This window comes from Carassius gibelio, chromosome B11 (genome assembly GCF_023724105.1).
Source record: "Carassius gibelio isolate Cgi1373 ecotype wild population from Czech Republic chromosome B11, carGib1.2-hapl.c, whole genome shotgun sequence".
Classification (NCBI taxonomy): domain Eukaryota; kingdom Metazoa; phylum Chordata; class Actinopteri; order Cypriniformes; family Cyprinidae; genus Carassius; species Carassius gibelio.
The window spans coordinates 15,987,174-16,010,948 of record NC_068406.1 but is presented as its reverse complement, the minus strand read 5'-3'; the positions used below and the strand labels follow the sequence as shown (position 1 = coordinate 16,010,948).

The following is a 23,775-nucleotide window of genomic DNA, read 5'->3' as shown; positions in this document are numbered from 1 at the left end:
CCCGCGATTACGATAGTAAAGCTTGGTATGAGAATTTCTTGAGATCTGGGGCGTTTTTATAAAAAAAATCGAAAATGTACATCGGAAATGCTAACTTGTGCAGCGATGAAAAAGGCTACAAATAACATATTTTTACAACAGTAAACGACCAAATTCCACCCCTGATCGCTAAAGGAAGTTATTATAAACACTCGATCGGGGTTTAAAGTGAGTTTTGAGTAAAAGTGTACTAATAATTTCATAAATTGTCAGATGTAGCTTGATGCTAACGTTAGCACCAATGCTACTAATAGCAGGTGCTTTTCTTCTTCATAATGCATTTTTGTCTCAATAATTCACGTAAGGTCGTAAGAAAATGTTTTGTTGTATTTTTATAGTAAGACTTTTGATAAATAAGGGCTAAATGCAAAGAGAGACTGAAGTGAGATCGCTGCTTTGTTGCTTTGTAAAGCCTGAAAAACCACAATCAAGGCTAATAAAGGTGGAATAAAAACAAAAGAATAATGATAAAAGAATAATGCGGATAATGTGTCATACTTGGCGGAGGTGTGAAAGAACCGTTTGGTGAGAACAATACAATCATGATTCGGGCAGTTTTCAACAGTGAAACGTACACAAAGAGCACAGGAAAGTTTACATGTGAGATCTTACAGAGATGACAAGGGCCATAAATCAATCTGATTAGCCTTCTCTAAAAACACACATGACATGGCCTTAGAAAATATTTCATAAAATTCACAGTTTTACAGATTCGATTATGAAATTTTTTATGAAGTCTTGGAAGACTTGTGGCCTTAGCTACACTGTGTTTTCAAACTCATTTCCTACATCAACATTTTTTTAAATACATTTAAAACATATGTTTTTAATATTTTTATTTTTGTTTTTATGTTTGAGCTTATATATCTCTATTATCATAACAGTCTGAGTGATTCTGATTCCTGAACAGTAAACTTTAAAGTGTCAGCTTTGTGAACAAAGGTTGATTATGTATCTAGTCAGAAAGAATCATGAGCAGAAACCTTTTTATTTTGGGTATGTAATTTCGGTCTCCATGCCAAAAAAGGGGGGTTACTAGTAAGGGGTTAAGTTGTCTGCTGTTTGTAATTGTTGCTTTCCTTAAGAAGGGGGAAAATCGGAAATTGAATTAAAAAAAAATAAAATCGGAGATTTTATTTTTAGGCTATATCGCCCAGCCCTAATGGAATACGTGTATGACTTTAGCTTAAATTGTTAGTTTGGGGATATTGTCTAGCCATCAGTAAAGCAATTTTCAGCACAATGATGTACTATCATGTAAAAGGTGTGGGGGGAAATAAAAAGCAAGGTTTACTGATTGAGCAAGACAAAAAGTAGCGTTTCAATACTCCAGAGGACATTCCACACACAGCCTGGAATTCCCAGCATTCCTGCTTATACAGCGTGTGTCATTTCTGTGCAGTGTACCCATTCTCACCCATCCCATACACTATTTTGTTTTCTCTCTCAAATGCATTCAATATCTTTGACATATGGGCTTTTCCGCAAACCATGCTCAAGTTCCCTCAGCCACTGCAGTTTCTGACAAGCTCTTTGCAAACACAGAGACGCACAAAGGCATTTCTTAAGCTTGAAATATCTCTACACACGTTAAGGAATGTAGCACGTTGGCAGACTGTGTTTGTAATGGGTGTGAGAAGATGCTAGAGCTGTTTTTTTCATGTACTCTGTGAGAGAAGGCACAAACTGTGCTCTTAACTGGACTCAGAGTGGAACACCCCATCCAGCTCGCAGACTATACCTGTGAAAATATCCACCACCTCTGACAGACAAGCCATGCGACTGCTGCCTGGAACTGGATGCAGTGAGGTTTTAATCACCCTCGGCCACAGCGATGAGGACAGCATGACTGAGTGTGAGAGAGGCTGCAGCTGATAAGGCACTAAGATGTGGAGGCCGCTTGTTAAATGAGTAACGGGAAGGCATTACCTACTGGAGCTGTACCTGAACTCTGGCACTGTTTACACCTGGTTTTACCATAAGTTTTAGGTGATCTTAGCACAAAAAGACACCAAGTACAATACATATTAAGCACTATACTGATTGGCATACCAAATAATTCTTGCACATGTAACTGTATGGTTAAAATTGCCACAAATGTGTGGAAAAAAAATACTATTTAATAGAAAATAACTATTTACAATACAAATGCAATGTTTCATGGTTTTCTGCCTTCTTCTGTATGTAATGTTTCTTTAGTCTTATTTACAACACTAGATATTTTTTAATGATTAATAATTTATGAAATGTTTTCCAATGAAATACTTACAATTTTGTGTCACTGCAAAGTAAATATTTACGATTTTAAAGTTACATCACCTTAATTTAATGGTTAATGTTGGTTTTATACATACTAATTCATATTTAAAATGTATACATTAATTAGGAACAAATACTGTAAAACAAGATTCATTATTAATTCAAGATAACTTGGCATTTACCAGTTGAACTAATTGTAAATTATAATGAATATTTATGTATTTTTATGAATTAACATTTTAAATTACAATCCCCTAAATTGCTAGCATTGGTAATGCAATTCAAAATTACTTTTTTCTTTTCTTTTATAAAACTACATTTAGCACAGACCACCTGAATGCTACATTTTACAGTAATTCACCAGAGATGAAAATTAATACCAGACAAACAACCTTTAAAAGTTAAAGGTTCTTCATGCATCACCAATGCCAATAAAAAGCTTTCACTCTTAAGAGTGTAAATAGGCTGTGATACCAGAGTATGTTCCATATATATCCATTTTATGAAAAAATTAATAAATAATGAATTTATTTTTCATTTAAATGGCTTACAATCACTTGAGAAAACATACCAAAGCAGAGCAAAACGGCATTTCTAACTTCAGCTTCAAGACAAACAGCCCACAATCGAGCAACAGTGGACGACTAGTTTAATGATTTCTCAACTTCATATTTCAAGGACTTCAAAGGTATTTGATCTCTTTTCTCTTGGCATATAGTAGCAGTGTCTTGGCATGCAACGTTTTTAAAGCCCATTCCTTCTCTGATCTTTACTCGCTTATACGTAGTTTTAATAAAACATGAAGATTTTGCTAGCTGCAGCAAAAATGAATGCCAAGGTGAAAACCACAAGAAACATAAAGAGCCCCATTACACAGAGATCTGAATAGCTTGCAACGAGAACAAGTTGAGAAGCGGCACGGTCAATACAAGCATGATGTAATGCCGCGTGCAGTGCACTCTGTGAAGTATTGCGATAATTAAAATTTGCAAATGCTGTACACAGTAATATAACACCTTTGGGAACGGACTAATTCGAGGTTTAAATTAAACCCATCATTCACGTAAAGTATGTTAATTTATAAGAGTAATAATACATGAGTACCATGGTAAGTGAGCCCTGAACAGATATTAGACTAGACAATGGCACTTTTTTTTTTTTCTTTTTTTTTTTCCTCTTGACCAAATCAGCAAAGAATCTGAGGAAGCCTAGAGGATGGAGCCAGTGACTATGGCAAATATCAAGTGCAAGACTCTGTGTTTCTTAGAAAGACACAGGGAGTGCTGATGAAATAAATAAATAGTCTTAACCCCTTTGAGCATCTTGAGAGGTTGGCTACATGATCCTCTTATATAAAAAGTGGCAATGAAAGTCTTCCAAATGGACTTCCTTCTCTACATAAGAGCATAGCCGCAGCTCTGTCACAAACACTTCGAAAGCTATTGCAAACTAAACTGTGAAAGTTTTCAATAGAAATTCAAAAATCAGTCTCCAACTGTGTGACCAGGGTTCAAAAAGAGACAAGAGAGGACTATTCATTCAGATTTTCTTTCCAAGTTAGACTGGCTTTGTCACCCAAGGTGCTTTTAAAGCAAAGAGAGCTTTAAGACCTGAGCCATTTCATATGACCTGACCTCTCTCTGGAGATTTCAAAACCCTCTGTATCTTTTTCTACATTTTTTCAAGGCTGCAGTACTTACTTTAGATTAACAGCAGGGAGTTCAATTTAAAACAGCTGCCATTTAATAAAGATTTTAAATGTTTTGGGAAGAAATTCACTAGTGTAATTCTGACTAATATGTCAAAAAAAAAAAAAATATATATAAAAAGGCACTTGTCCGGAGTTTTTAATCAATGTACTGTAAAGCTGCACTTTTAGCAAGGCATGTTCATACTTTAATGTTGAAAGGCTAACAAAAGAGCCTTTCCCTCAATTTTCTAACAACCTTGAAGAACACCAAATTCCACAGAATCCTGCCTTGCTCTGGTTTAGAGAGAAGACATTCAGGGGATTAGCTTGATTGAATTCTTCTGCTCTCTGTAGAGATCAGCAGACAAAACAAAGAAACATGTCCTTCTACATCAATTGCAGCTAGACACTCGCACATGAAATGGGACACAGTTAACAACAATGTAATGCATTTCCTTCATTATCCAAGCCAGATATTTTGGGATCATGAAAAATGGGCGTTTTACACACCACAACGAGGAAAGGTGGTTGGAATTGACATTACGTGAACCTGGACCACAAAACCATTCATAAGGGTAATTTTTTTGAAATTGAGATTTATACTAAATCTGAAAGCTGAATAAATAAGCTTGTTTATTGTTCATTGATGCATGTTTTTTTTTTTAAGATAGGACAATATTTTGCAGAGATACAGCTATTTAAGTATCTGGAATCTGAAATAAGTTTTGATATATAAATATGGATTTATTTAAGACCAGGAACATGCCTTAAGAATTTTAAAAGGAATAATTTTTTCTTCATGTTGACGAAGCAAATGGTCACCAAAATTGCTTAAAAATGCAATATAATATAATATAATACAGTATAATACAATTTCCATTATTCAACATATTAGAAATGAAAATGCAAATTTCAGAGAGATTAAAGCCAGTTGCTTGGCAAATTTAGGGCCTACCTAACTATTAAATGTGTTATGGCAAAGGAAAATCAAAGTCATTAAGTACCATGTGCATATCCATCATATCCAGTTGACCAGTTTTCAAGTGCAATCTTTGTCCTACTAGTCTTAGTTAAGTTAACACTTTTGTTCTGACCTGGACCCATTATGTAATGCAATGGCTTGCTACAAACTACTGATTTTACAGAAGCACGGTCCCTTAATATGTTCCCTTGCTCTAAATTGACCCAAAAGTTGAATAAATACTCCCAAAACAAGTTCAGAATGAGAAAGCCAGCATGGGTTTTGTTGTGAGATTTTAAAAATCCAATTTATACAATGTACACTACTATTCAAAAGTTTGGGATCAGTCCTTTTTTTTTTTTAAAGGTTTAACGGATTTCAAATAAATGTTATTTTTGGTATCTCACAAGTTTTCAACATTGATAATAAATGTTTTTCTGAGCACCAAATGAGCATGTTTGAATGATTTCTGATATAGTGAAGCTAAACTTTTTAACAATATGGTGAATAATCAGCTAACCTACTCTACTGACAAATAACATGCATGCATTCTCATTTCCCAACATGAATAATGTTCTTTGCTTGATGTTCTATAAGATACAGGCAATGCCAGAATAAGAAGTAAGAAACGTCTCACAAAATTACAAAATATTTTACACCACAATAAAAACATTTCCAAATAAGCAAGTAATCCAAGTAACGGCAAAATAGTGGTGGTACATAACACAAAAGCCATGTGTATTAGTCCAGTAAAAATCAGGAATATCTCACCGAGGCAAACAGAGAACTTGGCACTTGTGTGTGACATAGCTGCGTTGAGTTTTAAAGAGAGAGCTCTTTGCTCCGCTCTCCTCGGAGGAGCCGCAGAAGGTTATAAAAGATTACAAAGCAAAGAGACGTCTCTCCCAGTTTATCCTCCCTGAAAGCCTTCATGTGCTCTCAGTTCCAGATGAGCGATCTGATGAGAGCCATTTGTCAGGCCCTCCTATTAATTATCAGCCGGCTCAGAGCGGCATCCTGCAACAGCCACTGACAATGGCACTCTGGGCCTTATTCAGCAGCGCCTCAAAACTGCTGTCAGAAAGAGACATAGAAACTGTGTTCATCTAAGAGTGGAGGTAAAGCTACTCAGCATAGTGAGTTCAAAACGCTTGTGCATTACTTTTTGTGTATTATAGAAGAGGAAGGTACAGCCGTCGCCTTTCCGTGCCACAGGGATTGGTGGGAAGTAAAATCATTTAAATGTTATAATTTAGGTCCATGCCAACAGATAAAACACAGGGTTAAGGAGCTGCGTGGGAGAAGTCCCTTTATAAACAGGGCTATGAGGAAGAAAATAAGAAGAAAGTTGTGCAGAGAGCAGATGATATTAATGTTGGGGGGGGGGGGGGGGATTGGTTTGTGGTTAGCTTCAAACAGCGTTTAAAAACTGCAAGTGGTTAGCGAGCAGTCTGTCCAAACAGGAGTGAATTTGTGGTATTTTAAGGGTTGTTTACTACCTTTTTAAATAAAGAGGCACTATTATATTTTATATATAGCCTAGCAAGTAAACAACATATTCCTCTCTGCATAAGGACTTATGTAATTAAAATATCTCCTGAAGGTCTGTCATACTCTTTTTACAGTTTACAATTTGCAAAGAACAATCAAAAAGCAGCTCTTTCAACAAACACAACACAGAATGAAAATCACATTTACATCTCATTCTAAATTCAGGTTTTTCTCTTGTTAAAACGTTAAAACAAACAGACACGCATAAATCATGTGAGTGAAATCAGGTAATGGGTGAAAATCTAGATGTGACAAAAGGTTTTTGGTTAAATATTTTACAAATCTCCCCTGAAGGAAGAACATTAAGGCATTTAAATGATATTACACATAGTAGTTATAATTGAAATAATACAGAAAGACTTTAATTTCATTACAAAAACAAGTAAATTAACTAAATTAACATCATTAAACAAATTCCAGTGTCAACAGACTAATTTAGGTTCATGTTCATAATTGGTGCATCCCTACAGAGTACCTCTGATGTTAAAAGAGAGGAAAACCACACTAATTAATACTTAAATTAATATTTTCATGTGTCAATTTCATATTGTGACCAATGTATTGCAATATCACATCTTTTTTTTTTTATGTCCCCTTCTAGTATGCTCCAAATGTAAAAAAAAAAATACATAAATTCAATATTCACTGGTGCTTTAGATTTAAAAAAAATGGGAACAGGACTGAAAATGTGAGGGCCACCAGCAAAACCAGAGTTTGGAATGGCCACTGCACACAAGTGGCGGATGAAGCCCAGCGAGAAGAGTGTCCTCAGAACCACTAGCAAACGCAGCACTCATCCATTGCACCTGGGAGAGCTGCGATTAATATTACAGGTGCTTAAAGCTCCATCCAGTCAATAACCACTATTACAGCCAATGGAGCTAATGAGGGGAGCAGAGGTGACCATCCAGTTCCCATATGCACAATGCAGCCCTATCTCTCAACACTACTGTAAGACAGGGGCTGTTGTGTGAACACTTCATTGTGCAAGTGGCCTACAATCAGCACAAGCAGATCAACAGAACACAACTGTTTAAGTCAATGTCGACAATTAGGCTCTTTGAAAACAAAATCAATCTGCTAGAGGCTCTAACAGTGGTGCAACGGCAATGCTCGCTTCCAAGAAAGGGCTAAAAAAAAAAAAAACTTCGGAGAGGCGGTTTTGGCAAAAGTAAGGGAAACTCTGCATTCATCTACGACTGCGGACTGACAAGAATCCCTCACACAATAGAGGCCGTTAATCAATCGACAGAAATGCACTGCAGGAGCAGCGAAGAGGGCGCTGAGGGTGGACAGGGACCCGTCTTTAACACCTTTATCCATCTGAAGCTCGTACACTGTCTTTCTCTTCAGGCAACGCTCTCCTTTAAACTGTAGCGGAGAAGAGAAAATAGCAGATTCTTTGTGCTTTGACAAAGAAGAGAGGGGGGAAAAAATTACCCAAGTTTCCCCATTTGTATTCAACTTAACACAGATCCAAAAGTCACAACCCTCCTATAGAGTCCATTAGCAAAGTTAATGTAAAACTGTCAAGCACAACGACCCATAAATAATACATTGCTGAGGTGAGGAGAGGCCGGGTACCCTTCTGCTCACCGCCGTCCCTCTAGTCAGACACTCCAGCCCACTACAAGGCCACATTAATTGTCTAATTCAGAGGCAATTAGTTGGCAGTGAGAGGTTGTGGCCTTGCAGCCAGCTGGCTCTGATAAGGAGGACAGAGGCTACAGGGGCGGCAACCAGCAGTAGTAGCTCTGCCCGTCTCTCTCTGCCTGCTGACCAGTCTCCACTGCTACAGACGGCCCACGTCACCTTGAAATGAAAGGCGATTGCCTACACAGCCTGGTTGTATAGCACATAAAATAGTTTTCAGGGCCACAAAAGTATTTGAACACTTAAAAGACGCCAATAAAGGATTGTATATTATTGCCATTAGAAAAAAAAACAAGTGGCCAGTGGCATCTGCAAATAAAGAATGATGTGTTGCAACACATTTTTACTATGGGGTGGGGTGGGGTCGGTCGGTATATATATATTTATTTATTATAGAGATGTCTGTAGTGTTTCTTGATAACCAGAACTTGTTTAAATGTTAATACTGAACAATATATCTACTCTTTTAAAATTTAAAACCAATCTCTTTTTGAAATGTTTTACTTACAACGTGTGCTTGTGTTATTTTTAAGTGCCACTTTGTTTGACGTTTTGCTATCTATAATACAATTCTTATACAGTTCTTCAATATGACTGCAGTGGGCAAACATTTTTGGTGCTACTGTACATGCATTTTTCCAAAGTTTCCTTCAATAAATTAGAATGGAAAAAGTGTTTTGAGAGTGCTGACATTGATGAATAGGCAATCATCAGTGAGGAATTAATGTGTCATATTCATGGCTGCTATGACCTGCGATTATCCAGAGTGATGCAAAGATGTTGGGAGTTTTGCCTGTCAATGGCTATGGGATAAGAAGACCGCGTTGATTCCTGGCATCTCATCCATCATTGGTTGTGCTTTACTGCTAGGAGGCACTGCCATTCTGCTCTCCCGAGTAAAGGGTGAATTCTGTAAGGACAGGGTGCCTGTGGATACATAAATACTGTTGCGACAAACTAATGATGATACCAGGCATGTGGAGTGCATTTTCTAATCTCAAGATGATTACAGAAATTGGGTTTCTGGCAAAAATGAAATAAATAATCCAAAGACACATATTGCTTTGAAGCAGAGATCTTGTAATTTCTGCTGTTTCCTAGCGGGAATTTAAGTCAAAGGAGGGGGAAAAAACAGGCACGGGATCAAAAAGCCCAGTCTAACTCATTAGACCTCAAAGTCCTGGCCTTCCCAGCTACCAGCACAGACAAACCAAAGTCACCCAAAACCCAGATAGTAAAAACATGGAGCTCAATGACATTTTCGATGTGGGAGTTCTATGTGAAGTCTCTGGGCAGTGTGCCATATCCTCAGTGACACCACACACATGGTGCCATTCTGTCTGCAGCTCCTGCCTGCTAAAACCATGTCAGACGGGCATAAAATGAGATGAAACATTTCTGCCATGGCACATTTCCCTTTGTTAAAACTCAGCATTGTACTATTAATGTCTTGGCAGGCCTGCTTAATCTTTAAAATTCGAGTTTAAAAAAAAAAAAAAAAAAAGTGAAAAAAAAGGTCAGGTTTGCTAAAGAGTAAGCAAAGTAAATGGGCAGCTTACGGATAATTACTTCAAATCTCAAGTACTATTGTGTATGTATGTGCAGCATTTGCCTTCATTCTGGAAGAGGTGCTCCTCATGCAAACATCTAGATCATTCAAATCTGCTGTTATACTGGGTCTTCATGCTCAAATACAAATACAAAAAATAGAGGAAACACTTAAAAGGGTGTAAGATTTACTGTTAGTGTTACCGAGTACTGTTTACTCCCGCTGATGTTCCAATGTGCGATGCAGAGATGCGGAGGATATTTCACAGACAAAGACAGGGCTTAGCAGTGCAGGCGATTCGGTCGCAAATAAAAATAGATAAAATATACAAATATATTTAAGGAGCATGTGTGCGAATAAAGCAAAATCCCTCCGGGTGAGTTTTCTTAAATTTAATGTCTTAAGTCTTCAGTACATGAAATGGTAAAACAAACTTCTATTTTACCAAGAAGGAGAGTGATGGGGTGCTGCGCCAGATGACCTGGCCTCGCGTAATGTAAATGTAATAGTAGCCTATGTAATTAAATTGAATTTCAATAAATACAAATATTCTTTTAAAAAAATCAAGTAAATTGGCATCTTATTCTTAACAAGTATATTTCAAACCTGTGGGAAGCACTGTATAATATATATTAATTTATATTATGTGTTGGTCCTATTTAAATGTTTGTTTATACAGAAATCAAAATCATGCTCATCTTAGAAGAGGTCTATGCAATAAAACAAAACATTTCAGCATTTCCAGAAAATAACATTATTAACATGAAATAACTCTGGATTACTTTATTATAGACACAATGTATTATTTCAAAACAATGATATGGAGGCCAAAAAGAGAGAAGGGGAGAATCACAATCAATTAATTAATCTAAAATGAAATCTTTCCAAAGTGAACTGCAAAACCGTTCATCAAAATTACAATTGTATTTTTTTCTTCTTTGCATAATGCCAGTGGCAGTGACAGTCCAACTCCAGCATAAGCAGATTTCAGAGACAAGATCTGGAGTTATAGGTGAATACCAAGGACTAGACTATTTATAGCATGCGCAAATTCATCATGGCTCAGCGCCTCTCTCTTGGGGCCAAATCACATCAGCGATGAGAGGCCATGTTCAGGTCATCCCGGCCTCAATTAATAAAGAGCCGGGCATCCACGCCAGAATGAGGGAAGCCGCTGACTCGTTTAAAGGCTGGAATGATAACGGTGCTGAATTATTAGATATATATATTTTTTTAAGTGGATTATGGAAAAACTTTAGGGTAGGAGTGAAAATGTATGTAGACAGAAAAATAAAAGGTATGAGAGGAAGGCCATCCCCTTCTTCAGCTGTGATGTTCAAAAGCATACCTTCAAATGTCCAATACAAAACAACACCATTGTACTCACACAGCTTATTGGACCAATATTTAAGTTTTTTGTTTTCTTTGTAGCACATACAGATCAGTTTGGTTGAAAATAGTTTTTAAACCCTAAGTGTCTGATGGAAAGGCAGCTGCTATTATACAAGCAGAAAGAAAAGCTAAAGAGGCCGACATTTCACCTAAGTTCACCCAGCATTAAATGTTCCATGTCAGGTATTGACTTTGTGTAACAGGCCTCATTATCACCGTAGATAGGGTTGAATCAATCAATGGAGGACAAATGATTGATGTTTAGTGGGTGAAGTACACACCTACATGCTCAGTAGGGATCATGGGCTTCTTGTTGTCAGTAAGTTTACTCACAAGATAGATCTAAGGAGATATTTGTTCCTTTTATTCAGCAAGGATGTATTAAATTAGCCAAAAGTGACAATGTTACAAAAATGTATATTTCACATAAATGCCTTTTTTTTATTAATTATACATGAAATCTTGAAAATTGTTTTTTACAAAAATCGCACAAATTCCTAATCTGAGCACCAAATCAGATTTCTGAAGGATAATGTGACACTGAAGACTGGAGAAACAGATACTGAAAATTAAGCTTTGCAATCACAGGAGTAAATTAAATACTAAATTATTTTTTAAATCGCACAACTTCTTTAAGACCCCAAACAGTAATGTCTCACCGATAAAAATTATTTTGTGGTAAATACTACACAAATACAAATGTAATTTCTACATTAATTTTGTTAAGGCAAGAATTAAGTAAATTCTATGCAAGTACTCAATTTAAGCTTGTAGACATTAAAGTTTGAACTCAAGTATATTTTAATTGGAACTGTTTGTTATGTTTTCAAGGATTCTTTAAGTAAATATCAAGGTTATGATCCTATATTTCTGATCATGCATTGGGGCATGAATAATTAAAAATGTTAAGATTTTCCTTGTTTTTGAGTAGTATTTATACTGTTTTATGGCTGCTTTTGTTATTAGTTTTAGTAACATACTGACATCTAGAGTTAATTTTCTACTCAAAATGACCCATTCATACTCAAACACAGTTCACTGAGTCTTACCGTCATTATGTATGGTGTACCAAGTATTGAGGTTTCTGTGTTCATTTGGCTATTAATTTTATTGAGTGGGCAAATTATCTTAAAAGGATAACAGTTTGTCTACTTACTTGCATGTTTGCAAGTGAACCACATGCTTTAATAGCATGGTTGTTTTCGAGTTTTACCTTGTTAAAGTAAATTTTATAAACTTACAGATTTTATTTAATTGAATGCTTAAGTTTTACTTAATGAATGAGTGCAAAATTTGCAAAAGAAAGAAAAATTAAGTAAATCTTACGCATTGTTTTTTTTCAGTGCAGTAACACTGTTGACATTTAATAGCACACTTTTTTTTTTTTTTTACAGTGATAAGCATTACATATTGTAAAATTTACAAACAAAGAGTCAATAAAATCTAATGGAAATTCCCAAGTAAACTTAACTTAAACATTTCTATTAAAAGCTACTGATAATTATGTTTAGGCTTTTACTTGTCAATTTTTTTGTAAATTATCTAGCCTTTTCTGAGTGAGAATTGTTTCCAAGCTTTTTTTTTCCAAGTAAATCCTACTCCAAACTTTTTACAGTGTACAGACTAAAAATATCTCCCTAGAGTACCCAACTAGTTGGTTGACGTATCTGCCAATTATTCATAAGTAGTACTTCCCTTAATTAAAAAAAACAGTAGAACAGGGCCGATTACATGGCAACAGCAGTACTGGTTAACGTGATTCAAAATCTCAGTTTCTTCCAAAAGCACTTCCAAAGCAAACTCGGTGCTTTGCGAGGTGTAGCGAGTGCCCTCTCTGCCAGCTCCACCTGGTGAGCCGCTACGCTTTCTGCCCACCTACTTTGTGTTGAGCGGCGGGGAACGAGTGGGATGGGGCAAGGTGAGGCTGGTGGGCGGGTGGCCAGGCGGGAGCTTCCTGACACGGGAGCCAACCACACAGCAGGATCAAACTGGCTAAGGCATGAATCACCAGTACTCCCACCACCGACACATCCACTTCTGCTGCTGCCACAATTAACAACACAGAGAGGCTACAAATTCAATATTTGCAACAACAGACCTAAAACTGCACACTAGATTTTAAATTTTGAAGGACTATAAGGTAAATATACATTTTTAGAAAATGTTGGCAGAAAAAAAACATGCAGACAACTTTTATCTTAGCATTTTAATAATTTCATATCAGGAGGACGTTTAAAAATGAAATGCCCGACAGCGTAATGATCCTGGCTGGAGGATTAAACTTAAAATCAGAGTGTGCTGAAGCAATTTTACATCTTAATGTTCCAAACCCCGCACACCAAGCCTGAGTCGAGAGATATGATGAGTGCAATACCTGTGCTTCCACATTTAAATAAAAGCAAGGGGAGCTGGGATTTGGGCTGTTGAGTTACTTAAGAGATAATGTTCCCAGCTTGCAAGTAAATAACGCCCTCAGGGGGTGTGAAGCAGTCCCCCAAATCACTTATTAGGAAAAAAAAATGGTCAATCGCCTCTGGTTTTCATTATGTTGGCTGCCCAGCAGCAGGGGCAACCTTTGATCTGTTTAGGTTGGTGAGCATTTGCATTTCATAATGAGATCAAAGAAAAAGGTCCGGACACTCCACAAGTGCCAGGAGCGTTTTTAAACAGGGCAAGACTCAAACCTGCCAACCGCATTTATCCATTAGAGCAGGCTGAAACAGCTTTGGAGCATCAGCGGCTACTGCGTTTGTGAGGAATTAAGCATTTGCACACTTTTTCGCCGGCATGCAGGTGTGAAAACGTGAGAATATCATGCCAGTAGCGATGGAAGAGATTCAAGAACAAACATTTCAAGCATATTTAAACTGGTTAAGATGCGAGAACTGCTTGGGATTTTCGGCGGCTCTTCAGATGAGCCGTCTCCTGCACATTGAGATTCAGACTTTGGGTTCGAAGTGAGTAGAGCGATGACCTGAAAAGTCACCCAGCTTCCCGAAGCAATGCTGGTAAATCATCAGGGAGCAATTAGGCGAGAAAGTGCCAGAACCACATTGTGTATTCTGTGGAGCAGCAGCCGTGGCAAAGCCATCATAAGCAGGCCGTGCTGTCACATCTGCTAGCACTGCACGTTTTCTGAGTGCCTGATCAGATTACGGCCTGCTCTGTGGCTGGATTACAAACCTGTTTTGTAAACAGATTGAAAATTCTCGGAGGATAACAAGAGCTTTCGCGTTGCTTGGGTCCTCCATAATCCTCTAACATCCATACATTTAATGCTTTTAAACTGAGGTTTAGCCTTCACTCTGTTACAGCTTCTATATAAGTGGTCTGATGTCAAACAGGATGGCTATGCTGAAACGCTCGGATCAGGTGGGTGCGATGGCTTTTGCTTCACCAGAAGCAGCTTTCAGTGTCAAATGCATAAACTCAGATGGTGACGGGTGCTAAGCATCTTGACAGCATTAAACATCTCATCAGTGACAAGTGGGTTTGACTGGGAACAGTGAGCCTCTCAACCCAATAGACGGCAAATTAATCTCATTTGCTCTTTCACTCTTTACACCGAGGTAGCTTGCATGCAGATAATTGGGATTATGAGAACTGGTCAAAGACGAGTATATTACATAAGAGCTTTCAAAAGGGATGATAGATTATTTCTTCAAAGCATTAACTTGAATCGGTGTTGTGGCTACATAACTGAACACCACCCTGCTGTAATACTAGATTGTTTGATACAAAAAAAAAGTTTTCATTACTAAAAAAAAGACTAAAATATTTTCATTGACTAAGACTAAATGTCATCAGTTTTTGTTGACTAAAACTAGACAAAAATAGTCATGGATAATTCTGACTAAAATAATACCAAAATGCTCACTTTTAGTTGACAAACTTGACTAGACTAAAAATGAGTATGAACGTGACAAACTAATAAAAACTAAAATGACAGCTTCACACAAAGACTAGACTATACCTAAAATTAAAACCAAAAAATAAATAAATAAATAAAAATTGGAATATAAACCTGCCTGCAACAAAAATGTTGAGATGAAAAAGGAGCTTTATCCTATTCATTTTAGCATTCCAAAACATTCCTCAATAAGCTATAAAAAAAAAAAAAACTCTATACTAACGATTTCAAAAGTAACAGTACTTTGGTCGATACAATATTCTTTGAAGAATATAAAATTGAAACAGGCTTTATTTGAAATGTATATATTTTGTAAAACTAAAAATTAGTTATTTTCACTTTTGATTAATGTGATGTGTTCTTGAGGAATAAAAACATGCATTTATTTTTTAAAAAACTAATTAAAATCTTAATGACCCCAAGCTTTTAACCAGTAATGTATAGGAATATAGTCCCACACACTGCGATAGTGTATAAGAGTCCCCTTACAAAGCAATTGAGACAGAAAAGCAAACAAAAAAAAAAGTTCTTTTAAAAGACAAATTATCTGTTCAATTTCACATCACTGTGAATTATTCTATATAGACCATTTAAAAAAAAAAAAAAAACCTAGTATATAATATATATAAAAACCCTTGTGTAGTAAGTAAAATTCTGCAACAAAAAAAGAAGTTAATTTCTAACCCTAGTGACAACCCAACTCTACAGTAACCAGTTTCATAATATTGCAGACAGAATGTGCTAAAATCCATCTCAGGCTGCATATCTGTCTCCCCTAATACAGCGTTAATTTTTTTTGACCTTGATGAATTATCTATTCTTATTGACAGCACTTATTGATATTTCTTAAAAGCGTTGGCTAATGGAGTTCTATTGAGATGACTAAATGAGTTGCTGCCGCCTGGATTAGCCTGGTCTCATCTCTCCGGCAAAGCTAGAATTATCATAGAGAACAGACGTGTGCGTGCACTGGGTCGTAAATTCCTGCTGCCGACATCTCAGGGGGGATGTGGAGAGATAGAGGGCGATGACTGCACACAGACCTACATTCACCCCAGCCACGCTCGGTATATGTGCGAACGCGCAAATATAGCAGCGTGCACTTCAGAGACAAAGGATCTCTCTAAAATAATAGTCAATAGCGGTCGGAGTGAGATTTGCGCGTTCTGGTCTATTAAAAGAAACACTTGTATTGCTGTTATACAATTCTTAACACCAACTCTGTAGCTCTGTTTTCCCATCAGTACACGCTCTTCCGTCTGTGAGATGCATTTGTGCTGCAATATCCTGAAAGCCATTTTCCACTTCACATAGTTGGATCGCAAGCACTTTCACAAAGAGTGACCAGTGTGTCTTTGATTTCAGCTATATGCTTAACTTATATTTACATAAATAAAAATAAGCAAAAGGAACTGTATCCAATTATCGAACTATTCATTACTTTTAACATTTAAACGAATACTACACACACTACAGAATGCATATTTAAACTTTCATACTGCTAGATTCTTAATATATAATAGCTGTTACAATACATGATATAGAGATGGAATGTGGCAATTAAAAGCCATCATTGAGAACAGCGGTAGGTCGCCTCTTTCCATGAGGCTTTTGAAAAAAGGCTTTTGAAAAAAGGCTAAATTCCAGCTAAATGGAAAGCCGTCCCTTGCTAAACGTGTCAGGGCAGCAACCTTGTACAGCGATTTCAGTGAATTCAGTGAAAAACGCAGAAATCCATTTGTTATGTCTGCCCACCGTGTAAAATGTGTGCAGAGGGGGGAGGGGAAAGGAAAAGAGAAATGCTGATGTCACAAAAGGCATTACAGGTGCTAGCAAGCAATTTAACTTACAGCCATCTTCCCAGGTACCACGGACAAAGTGTGAGCACGTTTCTAGCAAGAGAATAAAAAGGTTCATTTTAAATAAGTAAAAGCACCACGTTGACCCCAAAAATGTGCAAATACAAATCTTTTCAGCGGGAAAAAGCGTTATGCTTCTGGAGGGAAGAAAACGTAAGGAAATAGGATTGATAAATATGCAATTGAAACTCTCCTGCTCTGTAATCCACAGACAACAATGGGGTGGAAGTGTATGGAGCCATATGTTTGATCTGTTATTTTGATGATAGTTAGCAAGTAACATATTTATTTCTTAAACATACTTTAACGTTATTTTTAAACTTACAAAATCATGTGTTGCTCTCATATCTACACTGACTTAAATATCCGTTTTACAGCAGAGCAAAAGAGGGTGGTGTGTGTGAAAACATGCTCACCAACAGATAGACGTGCACACACACACACATGCATGCACGGGGACATGAACCACGTACATCTTGTGTGCCTGCAATAAAGCTGTGCTACCGATTCTATTGCCAATAAATGTCAACTGATTGGAAAGCTCATTCTAATATCAATTTCCATCTTCGCTCTTTAAAAGGCAATCAGCACAGCTTCATCTCTGTATATCATACGCTCCTTGAGATGGTGACACAGCAATGGCTCTCTCCAACATAATGGACTTCTATCAAGGCATCTGGCATGAATAATATAAGCTATGAAAGGCCGTTTTTTTTTCTCTTCTATGGCTTGTGTGGCTGGATCTGGCTGGGTGAATATCAACACACTTCCTTCTCACACACGTGTCTCCAAAAGGAGCCTTTATTTTCTTGTGTCACAAGACAAGACACTGTGACAAAAATTAATGGTCATAAACAGATCCGAATGGCTCTTTGCAAAACAGCAGCGTTGCTGTTGCTTTGAAATTTTTGAAATGCTCCTTGGTGAGGAAAGGAAGAAAAAAAAAGTCTTGACGGTATAGGAAATGAGAATAATTTCACACATTAACCTTGGCAGTCTCCTCTGACTAAATTCAGGGCTGATTCAGTACACTGATTGAATTTAAGTGGAGGGATGTCACTCTTGTGCATGCAAATGTCTCTGACGGGTAGAAAGCAAATAATGACAAATTAACTGGCGCTTACAGTCAGCACCTCCCTTACCTTCCACCCGCTGCCGGCTTCCCTGTAATAGGGAAAATTGTCACAGATCCACTGGTAGATCTCGCTCAGTGTCATTTTCTTCTTTGGCGAGCTGTTTATGGCAAACGTGATGAGGCTGGCGTAGCTGTATGGTGGTTTGCCATCCTTGTGCTGCTGCACCTCCTCCTGGTCCAGTGTGGTGTTGGGGTCCAGCAGGGCGCTCTTCTTAGCCATGCCCGGCCCGTGAACGTTCTGGGCATCCGATTTCTGAATGGCCGCCCGCATGGTCAGCTGCGGCAGCCAGTCCATGGAGGTCAAGCTGCTCTCCAGCTCCGACGTCATGGTGGCAGGTCGAGTGGCGGCGGCGGCAAAGGAGGGGTGACAATCCGGTGCGGCGACGACGAGGAGGCTCCCTCAGATCACTGTTTTTGTTGGCGTCACTCAAAAACTAAACCTGTGGAGAAGAGCAATAGAGGGGATCATTATATTGCCTGACACTGTCAGGATATGAGCGATCGCTTTTGAAATGCGCCAACACTTCAATAGTTAGAACCACTCCAGCTGGAACCAATGTCATTTTAATTAGCACATTCAAACAGAGCATTTCTCTTTGGAGAGAAGCTCTAGAACAGACGCAGATCTGCAGACATAGAAAAAAAAAAACACTGAGCTGCACAGACCGGCCAAGCCGTCTGGCCCACCTCCTACCTCCGGCCTGCACCCTGCAGCTGACTCACACAACTGTAATCCGAGCTGCAAACTGAGTAAATGCTGCGGAATTGTTTTCACAACTGCCAGCCAAATGGGGGAATGGTTCACAAGGAATTCCAATTCTCCTGAGGGTAGCGTAACCCTTTCTATCTCCCTCTATCTTTCCCCAGGACTCGACAATGCAAGCATTTCATTCGCATTTGCGACTAAAAATAGATGTGTGCTAACTGGAAAATTTATTTAGGAGCAAGAGTGGGAATAAAATATATTAAACATCCTAACTTATACGGCAGCCTATGAGAAAAGTAATACATTTCTTCAATTTATTTACGGAAAAACAGTGATACATCTTCATATGATTATTGAACTTTAAAAACAATTTTATTTAAATAGCACATATGAGAAGGTGCACATTTGACACTAGAGGGCACTGACGGAGGCAGAAATGCAACTGTTACCCTGGTAACCCTGTAAACAAGGAAGCTGGCTTTCTGTTTGTCATATCAATATTTAGATTTGCTTTAGTCTTAACCATGAAACCAAATAATTCATACTTAAAAACTTAATGAGCTATTTATTTTAAAACTTTTTTATTATATTTTAATCTAACCTAAAACATGACCTACCCGTAGGCCAATACTGACCGATTCGTAATTATTGTTCAATAACACTTAACAGGTTCCATCAACATTAGTTAATATGAAATAACGATGACTGCATTTATTAATCTTAGTTCATGTTCATTTCAACATTTAATACTACATTATAAAATCAAAATTTGTATCTGCTAATATTATTAAATGTAGCTTACATAAATAGGGATGCACGATATTGGATTTTGGCCGATATTCGATATGCCGATATTTTCAAAATAATTTTGGCCGATGCCGATACCGATATCGATATATATACAAATATATACTGATATATTTAAACTTTAATTTTACTGAAGAGAAATCCATGTATCTCTTCTGTACTGATTCTACCATAAATTTATTATTTTACAAATGTAGACAGACATTCACATCTGAAAAACAGGTCAATTATTTCACTTGGAGAATATCGGTTTGGCTCATCGGCAGAAATATTCATATCGGCCGATACCGATAATGGTCATTTTAAGCTTTTATCGGCCGATACCGATATTGTGCCGATATTATCGTGCATCCCTATACATAAACTAACAATAAATAGAGATATTTATCAACATTAACAAATAATATTAACTACTGCAACAATAAGCTATTGCACATTGTTCATTAATGTTAACCTGCTTTGAAGTTAACTAATGGGCCCCTATTGTAAAATGTTACCTATTGTTCTTTCGTTCATTTGAACTTTAATTTTTTGCACTCTTATCTCGAAACACTTGTTTACTTTATACATCTGTGTATTTTTTAATTAAAGCCTTTCTTAAGTAAAAGATCTTTGAGTAAGTTATTTAACCTGTTAGGACAACACCCCCCCCCCCCCCCCCCCCTTCTAAATTAATAGGACTACAAATAATTACATAATTAGCCTGTCTGAAGTCTAATAATAATAATAATAATAATAATAAAAACCTTTTGTATATTCTGTATTCTGATAAATTAAATACTTGCATTTGTAAAAGTCTCTTTATACCACCTTATTAAGCTACAACACAAAAATTAACATTGCCCCCCTAATTTTTTTTATGTGTTCCCATTTTTCAACTTAGCAGCACACGTGCTCTTTTGGAAAAAGGTAAGCATCAAGCCCTGTTCCCCCCTCCATCTCTCTGCATTGTAAACAGGCCTCAGTGTCGTCGTCTGGCAGCACGATCTCTCATTCCCGTCTGTGGCTACACCCCACACCCACAAACAACCTTGTGTTTTAGGCACGGTGCCCTCTCTGGCTCAAAATAGCAGCAAAAGTGTCCAGTCACATAGTCACAGGGTCGGGTGGCATAATCAATCTACACTTCGCACAGGACGTCTTATTGTGAAAATGACAACACGACTGGAAAAAAGGCACTGGGGAGGGAATATCCCACATATTATTCAGACGAACCTCGGTTTAAAAATACCTCCTCAGTTCTCTCGGGAACCTCATTGAAATTCCTCTAGAATGGTGGAAAGCGAGCGCGAGCCTCTGAAATCTGATAAATGAGATGTCTGTGAGGCCAGTGCTATGACAGACTGTTTTTTTCATCATTCTGTCATTTCCATAAAGGTGAGTCAGGACCCTCTAATTTAAAAGATTTTTTCCAGCGCAAGGATGGGACCTCTCTGATCCAGCTGAATGAAGTGCAAACTTAAAATTTTAATTTAACATCTTCGTCATTCACATATAGAAAATGAGCACTTGCTAATTCAATTAAATCTAATTTATACGCAGTGGACTCTTCAAAAAAAAAAATCATGCATCCAATCTGATTTTCACATAGACTGCAGAAATAAACTGCATTGACAAACTGAAAATGCTGCATGTTGCAACAAACAGGCAACCACCCTGAAAGCAATGCCAGGCAGACGGCAGCCTTATAAATGTGAAAGGTAAGACAACTATCCATATACTGCTAAAATAAACAGTCTGAACTTGCGTTTGGAAAACATTTTCTGCCAAATGCATAAATGTAAATATATGGTTAGCCAGTATTCTGAAGGTTTTCAGAGTCACGTTATCAACACATCAAAAATCTATACAAAATAGTAGATGGCATTAATTAATCTCCTGTGGTGACATGCTAATGTCATCTCAAACTATTTTAAACAGAATTTTGCTTATTTTTCACAACGAATGCAACATTTATTACCTTAAATTAAACTTCATGAGAACCATTTATTTATTTATTTTTTAAATGATTTAAAACAATACCCATTCAAAATACATTTAAACCCAAACAACTGACATTGATTCAGGAAAAAAAAAGTCTCATGGATATGTCTGATAACAACAGTGTCTTCAATAAAGGAGAATTTGCAGGCTTTGCCCTCGTTGATTATGACCATATGCATTTAAAAGTAAAGACTTCACAAGAAACACCAAAGCTGACTCTAGCAGATAAAACTGTGGGCAGCAGAGTCAGAATTGCTCAGAAAAACTTTGAAATATTGATCAAAATAAAAGAGTTTGATAAAAAAAAAAAAAGCATGCAAAAACAGAAAGCAAGCTGCAATAAAAAACTGAAGCAAAGTTCAAAACTTTCACATCAAGTTTTAACTAAAAAGTCATCTGATTTTTTGGGAAAGTCAGAGTGACCAGAACGATGCTAAAATACTTTGTGAACTTATAAAACACACACTATAGAAGAGTTCTTATAACAAAAAAGGCTGATTGGATGTTAATTTGGACTTAGGATAAATATTTTAATATTTGTGTGGCTGTTCATGCCACGTGCATAATGCAAAATGTATTTTAAGGCTTTGACTAATGAAGTAATACATTACAAACATGCCAAATGGTGCATACAGAATGAGGCATTCTGTGCACTTAATATTCACATCACCTTTCCACAACCCATAGAAGTATACCTGCAAGAATTCTGAATGATGAAATCTGCAGATAAATGTTCAGGTCTCAAGCATCACCTACTTGCTACAGGGCTGCTGCTATTTTGACTCAATGCACATCACCCAGGAATGCACTGCTGTGGTAATCGGTGCACCTCTGCAGTGCCAGGCAGTAAAATGTAGCCTGCATCTCCCCTCATTAACAGTGGTATCTGTACAAATGACTCAGTTACAGGCCTATGCTGCAGAGGAACAGGCATTAAAGCGATACTCCTCCCCAAAATGAGCATTTTGTCATGAATAACTTACCCTCATTTCATTCCAAACCTGTAAAAGCTTCGTTCGTCTTCGGAGATTTAACAAAATTTGGAAGAAAACCGTGAGGCTTGTGATTGTCTAATATACTGCCAAGTAAGTTACACTGTCAAGTGAAAATTTGAAACTTTTGTGATGCGTTATATTAAAATATTAATAGTGATGTGTAATATTATATAAGACCTGTGCATTAACCTGCTGCTGTCTGGGTCATTTATGTAAATCAAACAACAAAAGAAAAGGTTAAATACTCTTTACTGAATATCTTTTGCAGCTTTAATTAATAATCAGTTCATTTGCAATTATTTAATTAAAATTTGCAGTGATTATTTTTATATTTGATTATGTGTCTGTATTATTTATTCTACATGCATGCTTTTGTTAAGTAATAACAGATTGTTAAAATAATTTATAAACAAATCACTAACCTCTGAATTGTAACCAAATCTAATCATGAAGCAAGTGAAGATTCACACCTATATTTGAAGCACATTTGTTATCTGACAAAAGGTTAAACGTTTAAATGTTTTAGGTGCTTAAAAAAAAGTTGCCTTCCCCAAGTGAAATACAATAAGTAATAAAATACCTAAATTAAAGCTGCGGTAGGGAACTTTTGACGCTCTAGCGGTAAATAAACAGAACTGCTTGCGTCTTGCGGAAGAACATCGTAGCCGGAACTACTTCTGTCTGTTTATGTCAATGAAGAATCACAAAGGTACTGGGTTACTCCGCCGCGGTACCCCCGAAGCAATCTAAAATAGTCCGAATATAAACACTTATTATAGGTGCACCCTAGTGAATCAGGACAAGCCAAAAACACGGTTTGGAAAATGGATTCATGGTGTACTCGCTTATTATATACATTTTTCTACATTTTGAACACAAAAGTTACGGACCGCAGCTCTGATTGGTTATTTTTTACCGGGAGCGCATGACTTTGTGCAAATGGCAATAGGACCACTGGGAGGAGCCAGAGGAGCTTGATTTTTTTCACAGATTAACTGTCTCATATTCTACTGTCAGGACATAATGACAGGTTTAATAAATATTCAAAAAATATTTTTTTACAAAAGTTCCCTACAGCACCTTTAAAGCAAATTCCTATAGATTAAAGCAAAATGTAAGTATCTATAAAAAATAATAAAAGCACATAAAAAGTATGCACTGAAAAGTGTATAAAACAAATAATAAAATTACACGCATTAACAGGGCTTGAATTTGGGGTGCGGGATTGTGCATAATTCTACTGATTCCTGTGGTTTCCACATTTGTAATGCCGGATATTCCTGCAA

At 37.1% G+C, this 23,775-nt stretch overlaps 1 protein-coding gene across 2 annotated transcripts in view; it reads right to left on the bottom strand.

Annotated features, from left to right (window-relative positions):
• LOC127967972 (forkhead box protein J3) overlaps nt 1-23,775 on the bottom strand; it is a 97,902-nt gene that overhangs the window by 35,348 nt on the left and 38,779 nt on the right. For both annotated transcript variants that reach the window (XM_052568739.1, XM_052568740.1), the window contains exon 2: nt 18,006-18,438. In XM_052568739.1, the coding sequence (XP_052424699.1) occupies nt 18,006-18,326 (321 nt within the window). In that variant the 5' untranslated portion in view covers nt 18,327-18,438. The remainder of the gene's footprint in view (nt 1-18,005; nt 18,439-23,775) is intronic.